At 39.1% G+C, this 22435-nt stretch overlaps 1 protein-coding gene across 3 annotated transcripts; it reads right to left on the bottom strand.

The window, feature by feature from the left end:
• Window positions 1-1632: 1632 nt before the first annotated feature.
• On the bottom strand, window positions 1633-21927 carry LOC137397936 (golgin subfamily A member 6-like protein 7). 3 transcript variants are annotated; one of them, XM_068084024.1, is made up of 10 exons: window positions 21837-21927; window positions 19576-19614; window positions 18806-18918; window positions 17708-17806; window positions 17545-17580; window positions 16863-17012; window positions 16061-16768; window positions 13311-13427; window positions 2467-2550; window positions 1633-2030 (listed from the first exon to the last, which is right to left on the bottom strand). In XM_068084024.1, exons 4-10 carry the CDS (start codon window positions 17799-17801, stop codon window positions 1966-1968), a joined length of 1254 nt encoding a protein of 417 aa, XP_067940125.1. In that variant the 5' UTR covers window positions 17802-17806; window positions 18806-18918; window positions 19576-19614; window positions 21837-21927; the 3' UTR covers window positions 1633-1965. The 3 variants fall into 3 exon arrangements, with proteins under 3 accessions (XP_067940125.1, XP_067940124.1, XP_067940126.1); XM_068084023.1 differs by having other exon boundaries at window positions 18811-18918; XM_068084025.1 differs by lacking the exons at window positions 18806-18918; window positions 19576-19614 and having other exon boundaries at window positions 21837-21926.
• Between the last annotated feature and the right edge of the window lie 508 nt (window positions 21928-22435).

The raw sequence follows: 22435 nt of genomic DNA, 5'->3' as shown, positions 1-22435 counted from the left end.
ATTCTTACTAATTAGCTGCCGGAGATCACTACAGAGTTGGGGCGACTCAGCTGCCGAGCCGCATCAAGGAATATGGGCCTGTGAATTTTAGTTCCACGTAATGACTTCCACCATGTACACTATACCGATTTCGAAAATTTGACAGAAGAAAAGTGCTCCGGATGGTTCCGGAGTCTCCTAATAGAACAATACAGTACTGCGTTGTGGGAAGGATTTTGGCAAATAACATATCGGCACCTTCATTATTCCGACGTATTCAGCTGACTACCCAATTTGGATTTCGAGAGAAATTTTTGTTGATCTGTATGGGGAAGGCGAAAAAACATCATGCTTTATATCTCAAGGCAAAGAAATGGTATAACATGATCATCGTAACCCAAGGCCCACTCTACTAAATTTTTATTGTCCGAATTTTTATAATGTCCAGACATGGCCCAGCGTACATTAATACGAACAAATAAAGGATTGCCTGTATCATATATATTCTCAATCAAACACCTGTTAACAAGTGTCGGGTTGGCATCATATATTGATTCATTCCAGTTTGACTCATTTTATGATCATCAGAAGCTTGGAGTGACTCGTGTTTCATTGAAAACAACTGCTAGATTCGTCTGGTCATGTGACGATATCATGTATCTTTTTATGAAACAGGAACATGTAATCTACCCTAAAATGGTCCCTTTAAGATGAACTGAAGATCGGTGAGACTGAATTTTGAAAGACGAGTCCATATTTTATTGACAAATATTGCGTATTTGTATAATGATATCCTATCGATTACGAAACAGCAGTTATCATTAAGCAAACACTTACATAATGAACAAGATAATAATTGTGCTATTTCAAACGTGATAATTCATAAAAATAAGTCTAGCTTTACTAACCGGTGTACTAAATTACATTTTATTGCGGGCTACAATATCAACCTGGGTATAAAACATAAAACCTGCAATAGAAATATATCTTGTATCAATGTTTGCTAAAAAACCTTCCAATAAAAGTATATCCTTCCATAAATTAACAATGTTTGCTAAATGTCACATCAGGACTAAAGTCTGATAACTCCAAAAGTCTGATAGCTCCTAGCGTTCACCTGCATGTCCTCTCTGCTGAGCAACCAGAGGAAGTGACAGCGGATATACAAGTGATATAGTCACTTACATTTTATAATCAGAAACAGAATTTAGAAACAGAAACATGTAATCTACCCTAAAATGGTGCATTTAAGATGTACTGATGATCGGTGAGACTGAATTTTGAAAGACGAGCCCATATTTTATTAACAAATATTGCGTATTAGTGTAATGATATCCTATCGATTACAAAACAGCAGTTATCATTAAGCAAACACTTGCATAATAAACAAGATAACAAATGCCCTATTTCAAATATGAAAATTCATAAAAATAAGTCTAGCTTTACTAATCGATGTACCAAATTGCATTTTAGTGCGGGCTAAAATTTTCGACTTGAATATAAACCATAAAAAGTGAAATAAAGATGTATTCTTCCATAAAGTTAATAATGTTTACTAAATGTCGCAGCCAGAATGTGAACAGGAGTTTTTAGGCTAGTCTGACAACACTGGGAGTTATCAGACTAAAGTCTGATAACTCCCAGTGTTCACCTTCATGTCTTCTCTGCTGTACAACCATTGGAAGGGACAACTGATATACAAGTGATATAGTCACCTGACATTTTAATCAAGCAGTTATTCACCAAACTACTTAGAGGCAGTCTCCTCGATGAGATATAGGACATAAAAATTCTTCACAATTATATACACAAGCTTTGACAAGTCAGTTCACGGTTTCCAGTTACCTAAACACGACTCAATTAAATCAATAAATGACGAATGAACTATCAGCACCATCGGTTGCCATATTTTAAATAAGACAACTTTCATGTTTCCTTGGGTCTGAAATTCTAACATAGCCTGAGACAGCTTAGCCAGTGTTCCTACTATCGTGAGCCAGCAGTCCGACTCAAAAGTGCTTGCGGATCCATATCAAGCAGGCGACATAAGTCTAAAACATACATACGTCAAGTGAGATCTAACTTCCGTTAGAATGGAGCAGCTGAGAAAAAGATATGAGCAATCATTCAACCAGCGTGTTTCCTCCCCGTACACCTTAGAGTTTTATATTTTATAGTCTTCATTTATAACCAGTATGTAGAATTTTAAAATAATTGGCTTTCAGCCACTGATTTTGAATAGTGATATATGAATTTGCCAAAAAGAAAAAGAAAATAAACTGTAGAAGTTGTTGTTTCCTGCTAGCTGAAAATAGAGTTATATGGTTGCTAGTAACTACATGTAGACATGACCTGGAAAACCAAAACCAATAGCTTTTAATGGGAAGTATTTTGACATGCTCAATAGGCTGGCAGACATAGAAGTAGCCAATCATAGAGTTACTCATCACAAAGCTTAACGAAACTAAAGAAATGACCGACTCATACCAATGATTTGTTCTTGCAAAGATGACAGCTTTGCCCTAATGAAACCCTCTTCTTGCCTTCTCTCTTGCCATTCCCTTTTGATCTCTGTGAAAAAGAAAAACCCTTATAAATCATTTTCCCAGTAGGTCTATGCACTATGAAGGCCAAGTTAGGCTTATAATCTATGCATGTATTTGATTGTTAAATGACTGTTGAAATGTAACCACGAACTGGCACCAACATAGATCCTTAGCAAAAATTGTATCGACCCAATTATTATTCTGTTGTTCTGATATAACGCTGGCATAAGGATCATTGCTGGTGGTCAGTCAAAAACATTGTTCCTAAAATCCCGGTCAAGTTTCTAGTCGAGTGGTAGTCATAAAGGGGTTAAGTCGTAACTAGCAAGATGTTTCTTTATTTAATAAAACTAATGTTATGCAATTCATCCTTTTGACCTTGACCTAGCTCAGTGACCTTTGGTCCAGTTATTACTTTGGGATTCAACAACTCATAGAGTGAGATGTCGAGACGATTGATGAAATGCTATGGTAACTAACAAATACTACATTTGAGCAAAGAGAAACTTAAAATAAACCAGCACTGAGGAGTAATAAAAATACCTTCTTAAAATCATTTTTAATAGCATTTCAAAACTTCTTTTCAAGGTATAGGTCACTAGAGCCTTATTCTAACAAAGGAAAATTCAAACAAAGAAAGAGGCTTTATTAAATGTGAATTCCATCGAGTCTGACACAAATACTTGATTCAAGACACATTCACTATGTTTCCATGGCATGTATTACACGGATTTGGAGTCGTGCACACGTTGTGTTATCGTGCAAATTAAGTGTTTCTACAGACATTCGCATGATGTGGATTCTCTTCGGTGCCGTGTTGAAAAAAGGTAAAGAATTGTACGCTATACGTTAATAATTAGCGAAGTGGTTAGCAAATGATAAAAATATAATGATACTCCGGCATTTATCAATGGATATTAAGCAAAACAAACATGTTTACATAACAACACGCGCAAAGCAAAAACAATTAGGGTATTATCAACACTGCACGAGCCAGCAAAAGTCACAACTCACTAAACCATTATAACAGTCAATCTACGTGGAATCATCAAACAGCTATGAGTACAAAATTTATAACATTTGCTCAATATCTCTTAAATATATTTAGAAGTTTGCTTTATTGTATACAGCAAACTAAGTTAAAGTGGTTAGGGCAAACACAGAACAAGTGTGATATTCTTCGCAGCTATGCAATTATGTACTTATAAATGGACAAAAAATGCTGCCATTTAGTTCTGGAATTTTTTTTAGAAGCCTCACCTTCAGTCTGAACCACTGCATTGCTGAAATCACCTACAACAATAGAGCAAGTTTAGAATATGTAACTAAAGGGTGTGAAAACATTCGCACTCCTACATACCACTGCATGTTTAAATCAGTTTGTAAACAAGAAACACAAGTCCAGTATATAAGGTTTGTCTGGAACTTCAACAACCAGCCTGGAACTTCAACAACTTGTCTGGAACATTAACAGCTTGTCTGGAACATTAACAGCCTGTCTGGAACTTCAACAACCTGTTTGGAACTTCAACAGCTTCTCTGGAACTTCAACAACCTGCCTGGAACTTCAACAACCTGTCTGGAACTTCAACAACCTGTCTGGAACTTCAACAACCTGTCTGGAACTTCAACAACCTGTCTGGAACTTCAACAACCTGTCTGGAACTTCAACAACCTGTCTGGAACTTCAACAATCTGTCTGGAACTTCAACAACCTGTCTGGAACTTCAAAAATCTGTCTGGAACTTCAACAACCTGTCTGGAACTTCAACAACCTGTCTGGAACTTCAACAACCTGTCTGGAACTTCAACAACCTGTCTGGAACTTCAACAACCTGCCTGGAACTTCAACAACTTGTCTGGAACATTAACAGCTTGTCTGGAACATTAACAGCCTGTCTGGAACTTCAACAACCTGTTTGGAACTTCAACAGCTTCTCTGGAACTTCAACAACCTGCCTGGAACTTCAACAACCTGTCTGGAACTTCAACAACCTGTCTGGAACTTCAACAACCTGTCTGGAACTTCAACAATCTGTCTGGAACTTCAACACCCTGTCTGGAACTTCAACAACCTGTCTGGAACTTCAACAACCTGTCTGAAACTTCAACAATCTGTCTGGAACTTCAACAACCTGTCTGTAACTTCAACAACCTGTCTGGAACTTCAACAACCTGTCTGGAACTTCAACAACCTGTCTGGAACTTCAACAACCTGTCTGGAACTTCAACAACCTATCTGGAACTTCAACAACTTGTCTGGAACTTCCACAACCTGTCTGGAACATCAACAATCTGTCTGGAACTTCAGCAACCTGTCTGGAACTTCAACAACCTGTCTGGAACTTCAAAAATCTGTCTGGAACTTCAACAACCTGTCTGGAACTTCAACAACCTGTCTGGAACTTCAACAACCTGTCTGGAACTTCAACAACCTGTCTGGAACTTCAACAACCTGCCTGGAACTTCAACAACTTGTCTGGAACATTAACAGCTTGTCTGGAACATTAACAGCCTGTCTGGAACTTCAACAACCTGTTTGGAACTTCAACAGCTTCTCTGGAACTTCAACAACCTGCCTGGAACTTCAACAACCTGTCTGGAACTTCAACAACCTGTCTGGAACTTCAACAACCTGTCTGGAACTTCAACAATCTGTCTGGAACTTCAACACCCTGTCTGGAACTTCAACAACCTGTCTGGAACTTCAACAACCTGTCTGAAACTTCAACAATCTGTCTGGAACTTCAACAACCTGTCTGTAACTTCAACAACCTGTCTGGAACTTCAACAACCTGTCTGGAACTTCAACAACCTGTCTGGAACTTCAACAACCTGTCTGGAACTTCAACAACCTGTCTGGAACTTCAACAATCTGTCTGGAACTTCAACAGCTTGTCTAGAACTTCAACAACCTGCCTGGAACTTCAACAACCTATCTGGAACTTCAACAACTTGTCTGGAACTTCCACAACCTGTCTGGAACTTCAACAATCTGTCTGGAACTTCAACAATCTGTCTGGAACTTCAGCAACCTGTCTGGAACTTCAACAACCTGTCTGGAACTTCAACGACCTGTCTGGAACTTCAACAACCTATCTGGAACTTCAACAACTTGTCTGGAACTTCCACAACCTGTCTGGAACTTCAACAATCTGTCTGGAACTTCAGCAACCTGTCTGGAACTTCAACAACTTGTCTGGAACTTCAACAATCTGTCTGGAACTTCAACAACCTGTCTGGAACTTAAACAATCTGCCTGGAACTTCAACAACCTGTCTGGAACTTCAACAACCTGTCTGGAACTTCAACAACTTGTCTGGAACTTCAGCAGCCTGTCTGGAACTTCAACAACCTGCTTGAAATTTCAACAGCTTGTCTTGAACTTCAACAACCTGTCTGGAACTTCAACAACCTGTCTAGAACTTCAACAACCTGTCTGGAACTTCAACAACCTGCTTGAAATTTCAACAGCTTGTCTTGAACTTCAACAACCTGTCTGGAACTTCAACAACCTGTCTAGAACTTCAACAACCTGTCTGGAACTTCAACAACCTGTCTGGAACTTCAACAATCTGTCTGGAACTTCAACAACCTGCTTGAAATTTCAACAGCTTGTCTTGAACTTCAACAACCTGTCTGGAACTTCAACAACCTGTCTAGAACTTCAACAACCTGTCTGGAACTTCAACAACCTGTCTAGAACTTCAACAACCTGTCTGGAACTTCAACAACCTGTCTGGAACTTCAACAACCTGTTTGAAATTTCAACAGCTTGCCTAGAACTTCAACAACCTATCTGGAACTTCAACAAACTGCCTGGAACTTCAACAACCTGTCTGGAACTTCAACGACCTGTCTGGAACTTCAACAACCTATCTGGAACTTCAACAACTTGTCTGGAACTTCAGCAACCTGTCTGGAACTTCAACAACCTGTTTGAAATTTCAACACCTTGCCTAGAACTTCAACAACCTATCTGGAACTTCAACAAACTGCCTGGAACTTCAACAACCTGTCTGGAACATCAGCAACCTGTCTGGAACTTCAACAACCTGTCTGGAACTTCAACAGCTTGTCTGGAACTTCAACAATCTGTTTGGAACTTCAACAGCTTCTCTGGAACTTCAGCAACCTGTCTGGAACTTCAACAATCCGTCTGGAACTCCAACAACCTGTCTGGAACTTCAACAGCCTGTTTGAAACTTCAACAACCTGTCTAGAACTTCAACAACCTGTCTGGAACTTCAACAAACTGCCTGGAACTTCAACAACCTATCTGGAACTTCAACAACCTGTCTGGAACTTCAACAACCTGTCTGGAACTTCAACAACCTGTCTGGAACTTCAACAACCTGTCTAGAACTTCAACAACCTGTCTGGAACTTCAACAAACTGCCTGGAACTTCAACAACCTGACTGGAACTTCAACAACCAGACTGGAACTTCAACAGCTTGCCTAGAACTTCAACAACCTATCTGGAACTTCAACAAACTGCCTGGAACTTCAACAACCTGTCTGGAACATCAGCAACCTGTCTGGAACTTCAACAACCTGTCTGGAACTTCAACAGCTTGTCTGGAACTTCAACAATCTGCCTGGAACTTCAACAACCTGTTTGGAACTTCAACAGCTTCTCTGGAACTTCCACAACCTGTCTGGAACTTCAACAACCTGTCTGGAACTTCAGCAACCTGTCTGGAACTTCAACAATCTGTCTGGAACTCCAACAACCTGTCTGGAACTTCAACAGCCTGTTTGAAACTTCAACAACCTGTCTAGAACTTCAACAACCTGTCTGGAACTTCAACAAACTGCCTGGAACTTCAACAACCTATCTGGAACTTCAACAACCTGTCTGGAACTTCAACAACCTGTCTGGAACTTCAACAACCTGCCTGGAACTTCAACAACCTGTCTGGAACTTCAACAACCTGTCTAGAACTTCAACAACCTGTCTGGAACTTCAACAAACTGCCTGGAACTTCAACAACCTATCTGGAACTTCAACAACCTGTCTGGAACTTCAACAACCTGTCTGGAACTTCAACAACCTGTTTGAAATTTCAACAGCTTGCCTAGAACTTCAACAACCTATCTGGAACTTCAACAAACTGCCTGGAACTTCAACAACCTGTCTGGAACTTCAACGACCTGTCTGGAACTTCAACAACCTATCTGGAACTTCAACAACTTGTCTGGAACTTCAGCAACCTGTCTGGAACTTCAACAACCTGTTTGAAATTTCAACACCTTGCCTAGAACTTCAACAACCTATCTGGAACTTCAACAAACTGCCTGGAACTTCAACAACCTGTCTGGAACATCAGCAACCTGTCTGGAACTTCAACAACCTGTCTGGAACTTCAACAGCTTGTCTGGAACTTCAACAATCTGTTTGGAACTTCAACAGCTTCTCTGGAACTTCAGCAACCTGTCTGGAACTTCAACAATCCGTCTGGAACTCCAACAACCTGTCTGGAACTTCAACAGCCTGTTTGAAACTTCAACAACCTGTCTAGAACTTCAACAACCTGTCTGGAACTTCAACAAACTGCCTGGAACTTCAACAACCTATCTGGAACTTCAACAACCTGTCTGGAACTTCAACAACCTGTCTGGAACTTTAACAACCTGTCTGGAACTTCAACAACCTGTCTAGAACTTCAACAACCTGTCTGGAACTTCAACAAACTGCCTGGAACTTCAACAACCTGACTGGAACTTCAACAACCTGACTGGAACTTCAACAGCTTGCCTAGAACTTCAACAACCTATCTGGAACTTCAACAAACTGCCTGGAACTTCAACAACCTGTCTGGAACATCAGCAACCTGTCTGGAACTTCAACAACCTGTCTGGAACTTCAACAGCTTGTCTGGAACTTCAACAATCTGCCTGGAACTTCAACAACCTGTTTGGAACTTCAACAGCTTCTCTGGAACTTCCACAACCTGTCTGGAACTTCAACAACCTGTCTGGAACTTCAGCAACCTGTCTGGAACTTCAACAATCTGTCTGGAACTCCAACAACCTGTCTGGAACTTCAACAGCCTGTTTGAAACTTCAACAACCTGTCTAGAACTTCAACAACCTGTCTGGAACTTCAACAAACTGCCTGGAACTTCAACAACCTATCTGGAACTTCAACAACCTGTCTGGAACTTCAAAAACCTGTATGGAACTTCAACAACCTGCCTGGAACTTCAACAACCTGTCTGGAACTTCAACAACCTGTCTAGAACTTCAACAACCTGTCTGGAACTTCAACAAACTGCCTGGAACTTCAACAACCTATCTGGAACTTCAACAACCTGTCTGGAACTTCAACAACCTGACTGGAACTTCAACAACCTGACTGGAACTTCAACAACCTGTCTAGAACTTCAACAACCTGTCTGGAACTTCAACAACCTGTCTGGAACTTCAACAACCTATCTGGAACTTCAACAACCTGTCTGGAGCTTCAACAACCTGTCTGGAACTTCAACAATCTGTCTGGAACTTCAACACCCTGTCTGGAACTTCAACAACCTGTCTGTAACTTCAACAACCTGTCTGGAACTTCAACAACCTGTCTGGAACTTCAACAACCTGCCTGGAACTTCAACAACTTGTCTGGAACATTAACAGCTTGTCTGGAACATTAACAGCCTGTCTGGAACTTCAACAACCTGTTTGGAACTTCAACAGCTTCTCTGGAACTTCAACAACCTGCCTGGAACTTCAACAACCTGACTGGAACTTCAACAACCTGACTGGAACTTCAACAACCTGTCTAGAACTTCAACAACCTGTCTGGAACTTCAACAACCTGTCTGGAACTTCAACAACCTATCTGGAACTTCAACAACCTGTCTGGAGCTTCAACAACCTGTCTGGAACTTCAACAATCTGTCTGGAACTTCAACACCCTGTCTGGAACTTCAACAACCTGTCTGTAACTTCAACAACCTGTCTGGAACTTCAACAACCTGTCTGGAACTTCAACAACCTGCCTGGAACTTCAACAACTTGTCTGGAACATTAACAGCTTGTCTGGAACATTAACAGCCTGTCTGGAACTTCAACAACCTGTTTGGAACTTCAACAGCTTCTCTGGAACTTCAACAACCTGCCTGGAACTTCAACAACCTGTCTGGAACTTCAACAACCTGTCTGGAACTTCAACAACCTGTCTGGAACTTCAACAATCTGTCTGGAACTTCAACACCCTGTCTGGAACTTCAACAACCTGTCTGGAACTTCAACAACCTGTCTGAAACTTCAACAATCTGTCTGGAACTTCAACAACCTGTCTGTAACTTCAACAACCTGTCTGGAACTTCAACAACCTGTCTGGAACTTCAACAACCTGTCTGGAACTTCAACAACCTGTCTGGAACTTCAACAACCTATCTGGAACTTCAACAACTTGTCTGGAACTTCCACAACCTGTCTGGAACTTCAACAATCTGTCTGGAACTTCAGCAACCTGTCTGGAACTTCAACAACCTGTCTGGAACTTCAAAAATCTGTCTGGAACTTCAACAACCTGTCTGGAACTTCAACAACCTGTCTGGAACTTCAACAACCTGTCTGGAACTTCAACAACCTGTCTGGAACTTCAACAACCTGCCTGGAACTTCAACAACTTGTCTGGAACATTAACAGCTTGTCTGGAACATTAACAGCCTGTCTGGAACTTCAACAACCTGTTTGGAACTTCAACAGCTTCTCTGGAACTTCAACAACCTGCCTGGAACTTCAACAACCTGTCTGGAACTTCAACAACCTGTCTGGAACTTCAACAACCTGTCTGGAACTTCAACAATCTGTCTGGAACTTCAACACCCTGTCTGGAACTTCAACAACCTGTCTGGAACTTCAACAACCTGTCTGAAACTTCAACAATCTGTCTGGAACTTCAACAACCTGTCTGTAACTTCAACAACCTGTCTGGAACTTCAACAACCTGTCTGGAACTTCAACAACCTGTCTGGAACTTCAACAACCTGTCTGGAACTTCAACAACCTGTCTGGAACTTCAACAATCTGTCTGGAACTTCAACAGCTTGTCTAGAACTTCAACAACCTGCCTGGAACTTCAACAACCTATCTGGAACTTCAACAACTTGTCTGGAACTTCCACAACCTGTCTGGAACTTCAACAATCTGTCTGGAACTTCAACAATCTGTCTGGAACTTCAGCAACCTGTCTGGAACTTCAACAACCTGTCTGGAACTTCAACGACCTGTCTGGAACTTCAACAACCTATCTGGAACTTCAACAACTTGTCTGGAACTTCCACAACCTGTCTGGAACTTCAACAATCTGTCTGGAACTTCAACAACCTGTCTGGAACTTAAACAATCTGCCTGGAACTTCAACAACCTGTCTGGAACTTCAACAACCTGTCTGGAACTTCAACAACTTGTCTGGAACTTCAGCAGCCTGTCTGGAACTTCAACAACCTGCTTGAAATTTCAACAGCTTGTCTTGAACTTCAACAACCTGTCTGGAACTTCAACAACCTGTCTAGAACTTCAACAACCTGTCTGGAACTTCAACAACCTGCTTGAAATTTCAACAGCTTGTCTTGAACTTCAACAACCTGTCTGGAACTTCAACAACCTGTCTAGAACTTCAACAACCTGTCTGGAACTTCAACAACCTGTCTGGAACTTCAACAATCTGTCTGGAACTTCAACAACCTGCTTGAAATTTCAACAGCTTGTCTTGAACTTCAACAACCTGTCTGGAACTTCAACAACCTGTCTAGAACTTCAACAACCTGTCTGGAACTTCAACAACCTGTCTAGAACTTCAACAACCTGTCTGGAACTTCAACAACCTGTCTGGAACTTCAACAACCTGTTTGAAATTTCAACAGCTTGCCTAGAACTTCAACAACCTATCTGGAACTTCAACAAACTGCCTGGAACTTCAACAACCTGTCTGGAACTTCAACGACCTGTCTGGAACTTCAACAACCTATCTGGAACTTCAACAACTTGTCTGGAACTTCAGCAACCTGTCTGGAACTTCAACAACCTGTTTGAAATTTCAACACCTTGCCTAGAACTTCAACAACCTATCTGGAACTTCAACAAACTGCCTGGAACTTCAACAACCTGTCTGGAACATCAGCAACCTGTCTGGAACATCAGCAACCTGTCTGGAACTTCAACAACCTGTCTGGAACTTCAACAGCTTGTCTGGAACTTCAACAATCTGTTTGGAACTTCAACAGCTTCTCTGGAACTTCAGCAACCTGTCTGGAACTTCAACAATCCGTCTGGAACTCCAACAACCTGTCTGGAACTTCAACAGCCTGTTTGAAACTTCAACAACCTGTCTAGAACTTCAACAACCTGTCTGGAACTTCAACAAACTGCCTGGAACTTCAACAACCTATCTGGAACTTCAACAACCTGTCTGGAACTTCAACAACCTGTCTGGAACTTCAACAACCTGTCTGGAACTTCAACAACCTGTCTAGAACTTCAACAACCTGTCTGGAACTTCAACAAACTGCCTGGAACTTCAACAACCTGACTGGAACTTCAACAACCTGACTGGAACTTCAACAGCTTGCCTAGAACTTCAACAACCTATCTGGAACTTCAACAAACTGCCTGGAACTTCAACAACCTGTCTGGAACATCAGCAACCTGTCTGGAACTTCAACAACCTGTCTGGAACTTCAACAGCTTGTCTGGAACTTCAACAATCTGCCTGGAACTTCAACAACCTGTTTGGAACTTCAACAGCTTCTCTGGAACTTCCACAACCTGTCTGGAACTTCAACAACCTGTCTGGAACTTCAGCAACCTGTCTGGAACTTCAACAATCTGTCTGGAACTCCAACAACCTGTCTGGAACTTCAACAGCCTGTTTGAAACTTCAACAACCTGTCTAGAACTTCAACAACCTGTCTGGAACTTCAACAAACTGCCTGGAACTTCAACAACCTATCTGGAACTTCAACAACCTGTCTGGAACTTCAACAACCTGTCTGGAACTTCAACAACCTGCCTGGAACTTCAACAACCTGTCTGGAACTTCAACAACCTGTCTAGAACTTCAACAACCTGTCTGGAACTTCAACAAACTGCCTGGAACTTCAACAACCTATCTGGAACTTCAACAACCTGTCTGGAACTTCAACAACCTGACTGGAACTTCAACAACCTGACTGGAACTTCAACAACCTGTCTAGAACTTCAACAACCTGTCTGGAACTTCAACAACCTGTCTGGAACTTCAACAACCTATCTGGAACTTCAACAACCTGTCTGGAGCTTCAACAACCTGTCTGGAACTTCAACAATCTGTCTGGAACTTCAACACCCTGTCTGGAACTTCAACAACCTGTCTGGAACTTCAACAACTTGTCTGTAACTTCAACAACCTGCCTGGAACTTCAACAACCTGTCTGGAACTTCAACAACCTGTCTGGAACTTCAACAAACTGCCTGGAACTTCAACAACCTGTCTGGAACTTCAACAATCTGTCTGGAACTTCAACACCCTGTCTGGAACTTCAACAACCTGTCTGGAACTTCAACAACTTGTCTGTAACTTCAACAACCTGCCTGGAACTTCAACAACCTGTCTGGAACTTCAACAACCTGTCTGGAACTTCAACAAACTGCCTGGAACTTCAACAAACTGTCTGAAACTTCAACAACCTGACTGGAACTTCAACAACTTGTCTGGAACTTCAACAACCTGTCCGGAACTTCAACAGCTTGTCTGTAACTTCAACAGTGTGTATAAAAGACAGGCAAATAGCGTTTACCTCTGAATTCATTTCTGACTTCTGTTAGTATCCCCTCTTGTTGTGCATCTGAAGTATCTAACCTGCTCTTGACTTCATCCAAACCCCTTTGTAAAGCTTCAACTTTAGCATAAAAGCCTGAAAGGAAGGGCAATGTATAACAGGTTACAAGACATGTAGGGTAGGTTCTTGCCTCAGCTTATCCACTTTGAGCTACAGCGTTATCATCAACTAGTCTTGTAACCCGTTTGTGGTTACTACCACTAAAATTATCTGTTACTATTAACCAACTGCTATAGACTAAGAGACACCCCATACTAACATTTTACAATAGGCAGAGCAGGGACGGATTTACTGTGGTGCATATGGTGCAAATGCATCACCCAAAATACAGCAAAAAAATTTAAAAAAGATTTAAAATCCATCAAGAATTGAGTGAATTACATTTCATTTCACTGAGAACTTGCTTTGGGAGGAAATGAATAAAAAAGGCCTAGTAGGCTCGTTATAACGATCAAGTTTTAATAACCTTGACCTGAATTTGTTTAGCTTATAAACAAATGAGGGTGGTCCCAATAGACATCTCCAATGGAGCCACAACTTTTTTGAAATAAGAAATACAAGCAATTTTAAAAGCATAATGTCTCAGAAGAAAGGACAAAACCAGCTTTGGATAATTCTTTTCAACAACAAAACAACAATTCTAAAAAGTGTGCCCTACTATGTCTGTTTTATAAGAGCATCATTGTGTAGCTCATGCTACAAAACATGTTTTATTTTTTCATTTATAATTATATTACACAAATTTTGCACCACACTTTTTTTCCTAGATCCGCCCCTGCATAGGGTGCATCGACAAAGGTGTCAACACAGGCCATGAAATAACAGCTCGGTTAGACATGGCTTGCATACATTTCCATAGCCATTCACAGCGGCTAACGCCACTGATCAAAGTTGAACATTCAATGCTAGTTTTCTTTGGTAACAACATCAATCAATATTGGCAATATATGGTGAATGAAAAAGTAAACTGGTAAAAGTAGTAAAAGTGATAAAACTGTTGGCCTCTTTAAAAACCTATCCATGTGCACACACAATGAGAATAGTTACACATCAACATTGTACCTTCTACAAAAATCAAGCTTTTCTAGGAAAGTGCCAAACCAGATTCTATAATGCAAACTGTATATGACTCACCATTGCGGTGGCCGTCACTGCTCATTTGATTTTGGCAGTTTAATAAGTTTAATAAGTACTAAACACACACTTAAAGCAAAGTTTTAGAATGTATTTTCAACTATTTTACCGAATTTCAACTTTTTACCACTAAAATTTATCTCTTATTAGTTTCCGTCTTCGCGCTTGCTATAACTTTTAGGGAGCTTGTTTGAAACTTTTTCAAACTAATTTGGTCAAAAAGCCCGAGCGATGCTGTTTTCGTTATGAAGTAGATGTTCGTTAGCAGGTTAAGAGAAGTTCTCTGACCTTCTATTTAAAGGGATTGTACCCCAACTTTGCTACTGGTTTAAAAAGGGAAAATACTAGAGTTGCCCGATATCTGAATCGGTGCCGATATGGGTGTCAAGTATCTGAATCGGCCGATCTTTTCTTAAAAAATCTAAAACTTTATATACTTTTTACAGATCAACTATTTCGCAGAAAACAGTATTTTAGCCTGCAACACTAATAAAGATCAACAGCTGCAAGTTTCTTACTCTTAGCTAAGAAATACCAGGCCTGCCACACTATTTATTTCATTTCTATAGCTTGATCAACATCAACACTGCTGAGGAACCTTTTTGCCTTAGTCAGGACGTGATCACAAAGTGTGATATTTCCAAATTACAGCAATGGGATTTATTGCAACCAATCACGAACAAGATAACAAAGAAGGGAAACATGACTGCAGTGTCATATTTCTATTTACTAAGATTACGAAAGTAATTTGAGCAAGCGATGCATAAAGTTATCTATCTCTCTCTTCATCCTGATGATACATAGCTTGTTTGTTTTGCACTTTTATTACATTTATTTATAAATTAACTTATGAAGTTTACCTAAATAATTATGGTCCTACAGATCATTTGATGAGCTAGTTCTTGTGAGTAAACTATTGCAAGTCTTACTATAAATTAAAAAACGCTGTTCTTTCACAGGTGCTGCTAACGTTGTTGCTGTTTTTGTTGACAACAACAATAAATAAATACAAATAAATACATTAATATTTATATTTTCTATAATAAAATGAACAATTATCTATGCAACACAAAAGATCTGAAACAGATTATTTTTCAATAAGAATTGGTATATCGGATCGGTATCGTCTGGTGAATTTATAATCGGGGCATCCTTAGAAAATACATGTACATGTATTATCGCTCTACACACGAGAATTGCTGAACTTGTGAAAAAACACGGTCATCGTCGTGTCTCTCTCAAGCATTATGAAAATATTTTTGCAAACAGCAATTTGGTGTATTTGCTATTTTGATGTATGTAATAAGTACACCGACTGCCACATTTGACTTGGCCGAAAATTTTGTTGAATTCGTATGATGAAATAAGATTCGAATGGTAAAGTGAAAAAAATTTTCATGCTGAATATCTAGTATATAGTTGCGATGACTACATCACAGTTTGCAGTGCTGAAAACAAAGCATGCAATCTAAATATAATATACAGAGATATGCATGAATTCACGTCCAGCTCAGCACGCACTTAGCAATAGATAATGTAGATAGCATGCCTACTCTCAAGGTCTCTAAACTCACCTGATACTTGATTGGTCAGTGACTGAATATCCTCTCTTTGTTCAGGTCTCTGACTTACTGACGCTTTTTGCTGATTGGTTGGAGAGACCTCTTGCGTATCTAGCCGTTTCACCTGTGTATCTAGCTGTTTCACCTGCACATCTAGCTGCTTGACCTGTGCATATAGCTGCTTAATGCGTGTATCAAACTGTTTCTCCTGTGTTCCCAGCTGTTTTGCCTGTGTTTTAAGCTGTTTCTCCTGTGCTTCCAGCTGTTTCGCCTTTGTATCTAAATGTTTTTCCTGTGTTAGCAGCTGTTTTGATCGATTCTCCAGCTGTTTTTCCTGTGTATCCAGATGTTTCTCCTGTGTTAGCAGCTGTTTTGATCGAGTCTCCAGCTGTTTTTCTTGTGTATCCAGATGTTTCTCCTGTGTTAGCAGCTGTTTTGATCGAGTGTCTAGCTGTTTTTCCTGTGTATCCAGATGTTTCTCCTGTGTTAGCAGCTGTTTTGATCGAGTGTCTAGCTGTTCTTCCTGTGTATCCAGATGTTTCTCCTGTGTTAGCAGTTGTTTTGATCGAGTGTCTAGCTGTTTTTCCTGTGTATCCAGATGTTTCTCCTGTGTTAGCAGCTGTTTTGATCGAGTGTCTAGCTGTTTTTCCCATGTTTTCAGCTGTTTTGCCTGTTTATCCAGGTGTTTCGGCTGAGTGTCCAGCCTTTTCTTGTGTTTACCTAAGAAACCAACAGATCAGATGCCCAGATCAACATGTCGAAAAAACAAGAGGAATATAAACAAGGAATGATCAGAGACCTTAAAACTGTCTACCTATGAACTCTTCTATTTGTTCCATATTGGTTTGTCGTGATATGTTCCTAGAAACTAGCTCAATGGTTTGTTTTGCCTGCTTATCATGTTGTCTTTCCGGCTCAAGGATTGGTCTCGAAGTTTCCTGTCTTTTCCGTTTTAGTAACCGATCTGCCGAATGCAAACATATGAACTTTGCATTTTCATACCACTAGCTGTACTATTACCACTAGCTGTACTATTACCACTAGCTGTACTATTACCACTAATTGTACTATTACCACTAACTGTACTATTACCACTAACTGTACTATTACCACTAACTGTACTATTACCACTAACTGTACTATTACCACTAGCTGTACTATTACCACTAACTGTACTAATACCACTGGCTGTACTATTACCACTAACTGTACTATTACCGATAACTGTACTATTACCACTAGCTGCAGTAGTACTACTAGTTGTATGAGGGCCCTTTATAGAAACTACGTTAAAGAGCAGTTTTGTTTCTCACAGAAGACCAGAATGTGACTAATTATATTACAAAGAAATTTTACAGAGGAAAGACATGGGTAGGTACCAGTTATAACATGCGAAGGATGAGTTTAAGGAATAATACAGATAAAAATGGTAAGATAAGCAGTAGAGCAGTACAGTAATAGTGAGCATGTGGTATCACACTGTATAACAATCCTACCTTTTACCATCTGCTCCTGTTGTCTCTTCAGTAGCTCTGAAATAAAATAAAATGACTCATTAGCATTTAGCTTAAATTTTCAGTAGAAAGTTAATGAAACTGGATAGAGTTAAGCAGTAGAGCAGTAAAGTGAGTAGTGTATCACTCTGTATAACAATCCTACCTTCTACTACTATCCGCTCCTGCAATCTCTTCAGTAGCCGTCTCTCTAGTAGTCCTGTTATCGTTTCCCTCCTAGCCGACTCCGGTGCTGTCATGTTCTCTTTAAATAAGTTGAAAACGATTTAGCAATTACAATGGAATTTGTATTAGCATTTTGAAGCTAAAACTTGCGCTTGGCGTGCATGCAGCTAAAAATTCATCCTTATTTGCACTCAAGTGTTGTAAATAGCCAAGCATCAAAGCTTTGCTCTGCTAAAAAATTGTTTGGACGCTAATATCGAGCAGTTCATCAGTCTAGAAAAAGAAGTTGGGGTCAGAAAACACTGTAGAAGGTATTGAACAGCCAGAAAAAAATGAAATGGGAATGAAATAAAAACAACAATCAGAACACAGCTTGCCGAGCAATTGATGCAAATATTTCTGTTTCAAAAAGGTGAATTTTTTTTTAAATGCATTAAAAATACAGCTTGTTTATGTCACTGGTTCTTGAATGTATATAGGCCCTACTAGCTGTGCTACCCGGCATTGCCCAGGCAATAAAAAAGTCTTTGGACAGAAAATTGATTTGTATTTAACGTATAACAACATTTGCCATTATAACTTACAAACTACGTATCTTGAAAAAAGTGTTTTGTGTAGTTGAAATAAATTAAGAGAGAAAATAAAAACAACTGAAAAGGTTTTCAAACTTTATCAAACAACTTTTAAACTAAGTAACTTAAAGTAACTTTAAACTTCGAAGAAAATGTATCGTGCAGGTCAAATATATGAAAAAAAATAAAACGACTATAAAAGGGTTTAAATGTGAATGTGAAATAATTAGCAACTAATAGCTAAATTAAGTCTGTTTTGCTACGATTACAATAAAAGATGATTCGGTAATGATACAATTAATACGAACTGAGAAAACAAAATAAAAACCCAGAATATGATTGAATTATTAATAACAATTCTTGCATAGAAGTGTGTGTGTGTGTGTGGTGTGCGTGTGTGCATGTATATAAAAAAGTTACTGTTCCACCAGAAGCTATCCATCAAAACTTTGAATACAACGATACTGGTATCTCTCAATACTGGTACAAATGTAAAAATGAGATACCGTACTGTCTTTGTCTGACCGAACAGAGAGAGAATGTTGAGACTCTTCCTGTTGAGATATAAAATTGTCCACGTGAAAAGAATTGGCCTTGACCGCGGATATTGCAATTGAACCTACGAAAAACCGAACATCGAAGTTAAAGAAACACGAAAAAGCATCGTGTTTCATAGAGTTAATAGAATTCATAGTTTCAAATAACACGTCATTTAGCGTGTGCATACGCTATACGGTATATGATAATGTCTTTGATCAATATGCCTTGTATAGCTTATAAAGCACATGAATTTAAAGCTTGCGGTTCCGTGAGTTCAAATCCATCCTAAAGCTATAGCTGGACAGACAGATACACAAACTTTGAGAAATATATATACAGAAGCATCATTTGATAGATGATTATTTTATAACTCATAAATTTGCAGATTTATAGCATATTACTTGATAGCATCATAGTTTAGATAACCTTGCGATTATCGAAACTCTGCTTACATAACTCCTCTTCTATTGCTCATAAAAAGCTAGTTTTGGCTGCAAACTAGCAAACGTATCAATGAGCGCAATGAGGTTTTATGCAACATTGTTAAATATAGTTATAAAATAAAAATATGTCTTCAAACTTGGAATGAAATAAAAACATTGAAAACTCCAACAAATTGCAACACGGACTATAAGATCATCATAGGTTAATTGCAAGCAATAAACATCAACTGGTAGAGATATTTCTAGGCTTTCCAATGCATATTTATTTAGAGATACAACAAGATGTAACTTACAGCAGATTTATTGCATCCAAAAGGATTCCTGTTGCTCCCCTAGAAAGGAAGTGCAAAATATAGGCAACACTCCCTTAGCCCGTAAAAGGGTAAAGCTTATTTTTCCAAAATTCTGAAAAGCTATTTGAAAAATACAAGGCCCTCTTTTATTTGAAAGTCACCTCTACTGAAGCGCCACTAAAGGGGGAAGGGTTGAAAATTAGAGCGCCATGGCATTCTAATAAAGGTTTTACCGTATATAATCTTTTTTAAATATCGTTTAACGCGTACTACATAATAACTAAACATGTATTTATTTTTGTTCATCATGGTAATTTAGTATTAATTAGTATTTGTATTGGTAATATTTTGCAGTTTAGATTTAAAAGTAAGACAGTGCAGAAGATAAATAAAATACACCTGCAAGTACCTCACTCATCTACAACTCTATTTGGTTTGTCGCGAATGTCTCTGGTTGTTCTTGGCCAGAAAGAGTTAAATAATGCAGTGGGTTTTTAGCCGGAACAAACAAACCCTTTTTTGCCTTGAATTGTGTGGGTGTTTTAAAAAAATATCAAATGAGTCTTATGACGTTGCTTGCTTTCAACTTTACAAAAAGATTTAACCTTTGATCTTGTCTTTTCTTGGACAGTGAAGGAAAATTTGTGTCAGCTCGTAGCTTAGTAAAACTAACTGTATTTTTTAAACGGAAAATAAAATGAAGAGCTCTATTTTAAACTTTTCATGTCATTTTTCAGGTATGGATCCCAAACCTGACACCCGTATTCAAGAATTGGTCTTGTAAGCCACTTTTCCAGTTTTGGTGTCTGCATTTTTTATAACTCTATTAAGCATTCCAAAAGCCTGGAAGCTTTAGAAGAAACATTATTTATATGGTTTTCTTATTTGAGATAATTACTCAACTCAATACCTAAGTAATGATGAGAATTGACAGTCTAGAGCTGCTCTCCACTAAGAAAAAACCTTTGTGGTGAATCCATGTCCCCCACTGAAAGTACTGAGCACTTTTTAGCATTAAAAGATAGTTGCCATGTTTTGGCCCAAAGCTCAAGTTTAGTAAGGTCAATTTGTAGAGCGTTACTTTCATCTCGGGCACTATAAAGCAAAGCATCATCTGCAAACAATCGACATTTAGATGTAATACCTGAAGGTACATCATTTGTGTAAATTAAAAATAACAAGGGTCCTAACACAGATCCCCGAGTGGCCCTTGATAAGACTTTACAACAGGATGACTACAACTGCCTGTTTTCGATTACTAAGAAAACTTTTCACCCAGTTTACAATGGGGAAACAGTCCCAACATCGACAAGTCCGTACCTAGACAATCCGAATCATCCGAATCTAGACAAAGGTTGGTCTGAATATCGACAAAGGATGGTGCAGTTTTACAATAGTTTCTATCCTTTATTCTGGTGCTCTCACACACTAATCTTGAACAAATAATCAATCTCTTTCGCAGTTCTATACTCACTTCAAAAATTAAAAATCAAAGCTACTCACTGAAGTTTAGATTTCAAATAAAACATACTGCTAGCATAACAGTCAACCATATTTATTATTGTTACTCATTTTAGCATTTGTTCTATATTTAGGTTGGGCAAAATATTGCTAGGCCTACATAAGCTGGGGAGTGCTGCATCAAATGGATCACAAGATATTTTTGCACAAATAAATCTTTTACATATAAATCACTCATTTACTATGAAAATGGTAAATGGTAAAATAGTAAAACCGCTGTCGAGATTGGACCAACCGTTGTCGATATACAACTAGTCGAGCTTCAAACCAGTCGAGGTTCGGACTATAAACCTTACAATGTCAGGGCCTACTCCGATCTTAGCCAATTTAAATAATGGCTTTCGTTAGCTCACTGCATCGAATACCTTGGAAAAACCCCAAAATTATTAAATCTGTAATAAATCGGTAATCCTGTAAAAAAATCTAGAAACAGATGTTGTAGGCCTATCTAGATTTTTTTGTAATACGTCGGCTATTTCGGGTTTAGTAAAACGCATGAATCAGCACGGCGATTAAAAATACTTCTAAATAACATAAAATCATTCTAAAACACTCATGAGTTTCGGAGGATTTCCAGTAAGGTAAAAAAACTGCATGTAGGCTAAAATCACGCCAGGTCGTCGTAAAATTGCTCCCAATAGCTTACCAGATGCATTTTAAGTAATATCTCAACAAACCAGGCAAATGCGTGAGGGTCAAAATTGGTCAGCAATGTGTAAAAACTAGTTAAAAACACTTACAAATCAATTAGAACTCGTCATTAGTCATGTTCACAGACACTTGAACTAGTTGCTTGCAGTTTTAACTAGTACAACCAGAGCCGCTCAGCTTAACCGCGCCGCATGACCGGAAACGGAAGCGCTTGTTTCCAAACAAACCCGATCGGCTTATGTACTTATGAAGCTATAAGATGTTACTTGATTATCAGTACTTCATTATCAGTAAACAAGTAGTCAGTAATCATGTCACATGTGACAAAAACAGAAAATTCCTCCGTCAAGTGACCAAGTTCTGAGCCACTCATTTCCGAGCCAGTTATACTCGTCCGCATTATTGAACTCAAAACCCCTGGAATGGCAAAGGTCATTTGCGAGGGCAGAAATCCGGCCGACGCCATGCTCAGTTAGCGTTTGAGTTAATTTCATTGGGTTTAATGTGAGAAAGAAATCGAATTTCAGATTTAACAGCTATGGAAGATCACGAATACACTGCTAAATCAAAGGAACAGACTACTGAGATTAATACTAATAATTTAGGTAAGAGACAAGGGTGTAGGTGCACAGTGCTATTGCTATTCCATGAACTGCAAAACCCGCAGGAATAGACTTTCAAAGGAAAG

Source organism: Watersipora subatra, chromosome 6 (genome assembly GCF_963576615.1).
Source record: "Watersipora subatra chromosome 6, tzWatSuba1.1, whole genome shotgun sequence".
Lineage (NCBI taxonomy): Eukaryota > Metazoa > Bryozoa > Gymnolaemata > Cheilostomatida > Watersiporidae > Watersipora > Watersipora subatra.
Note: the sequence above shows the minus strand (reverse complement) of the source record. Positions and strands in the feature narration are given on the sequence as shown.

Excerpts from the sequence above, each read along its gene's own strand:
- LOC137397936 (XM_068084024.1), bottom strand. The coding sequence starts at position 17,801 with ATGACAGCACCGGAGTCGGCTAGGAGGGAAACGATAACAGGACTACTA. Across the intron at positions 17,581-17,707 it reads GGAGCGGATAGTAGTAGAAG|AGCTACTGAAGAGACAACAG; the intron begins GTAGGATTGTTA and ends ATTTTATTTCAG. Across the intron at positions 13,428-16,060 it reads ACTGACCAATCAAGTATCAG|GCTTTTATGCTAAAGTTGAA; the intron begins GTGAGTTTAGAG and ends CCTTCCTTTCAG.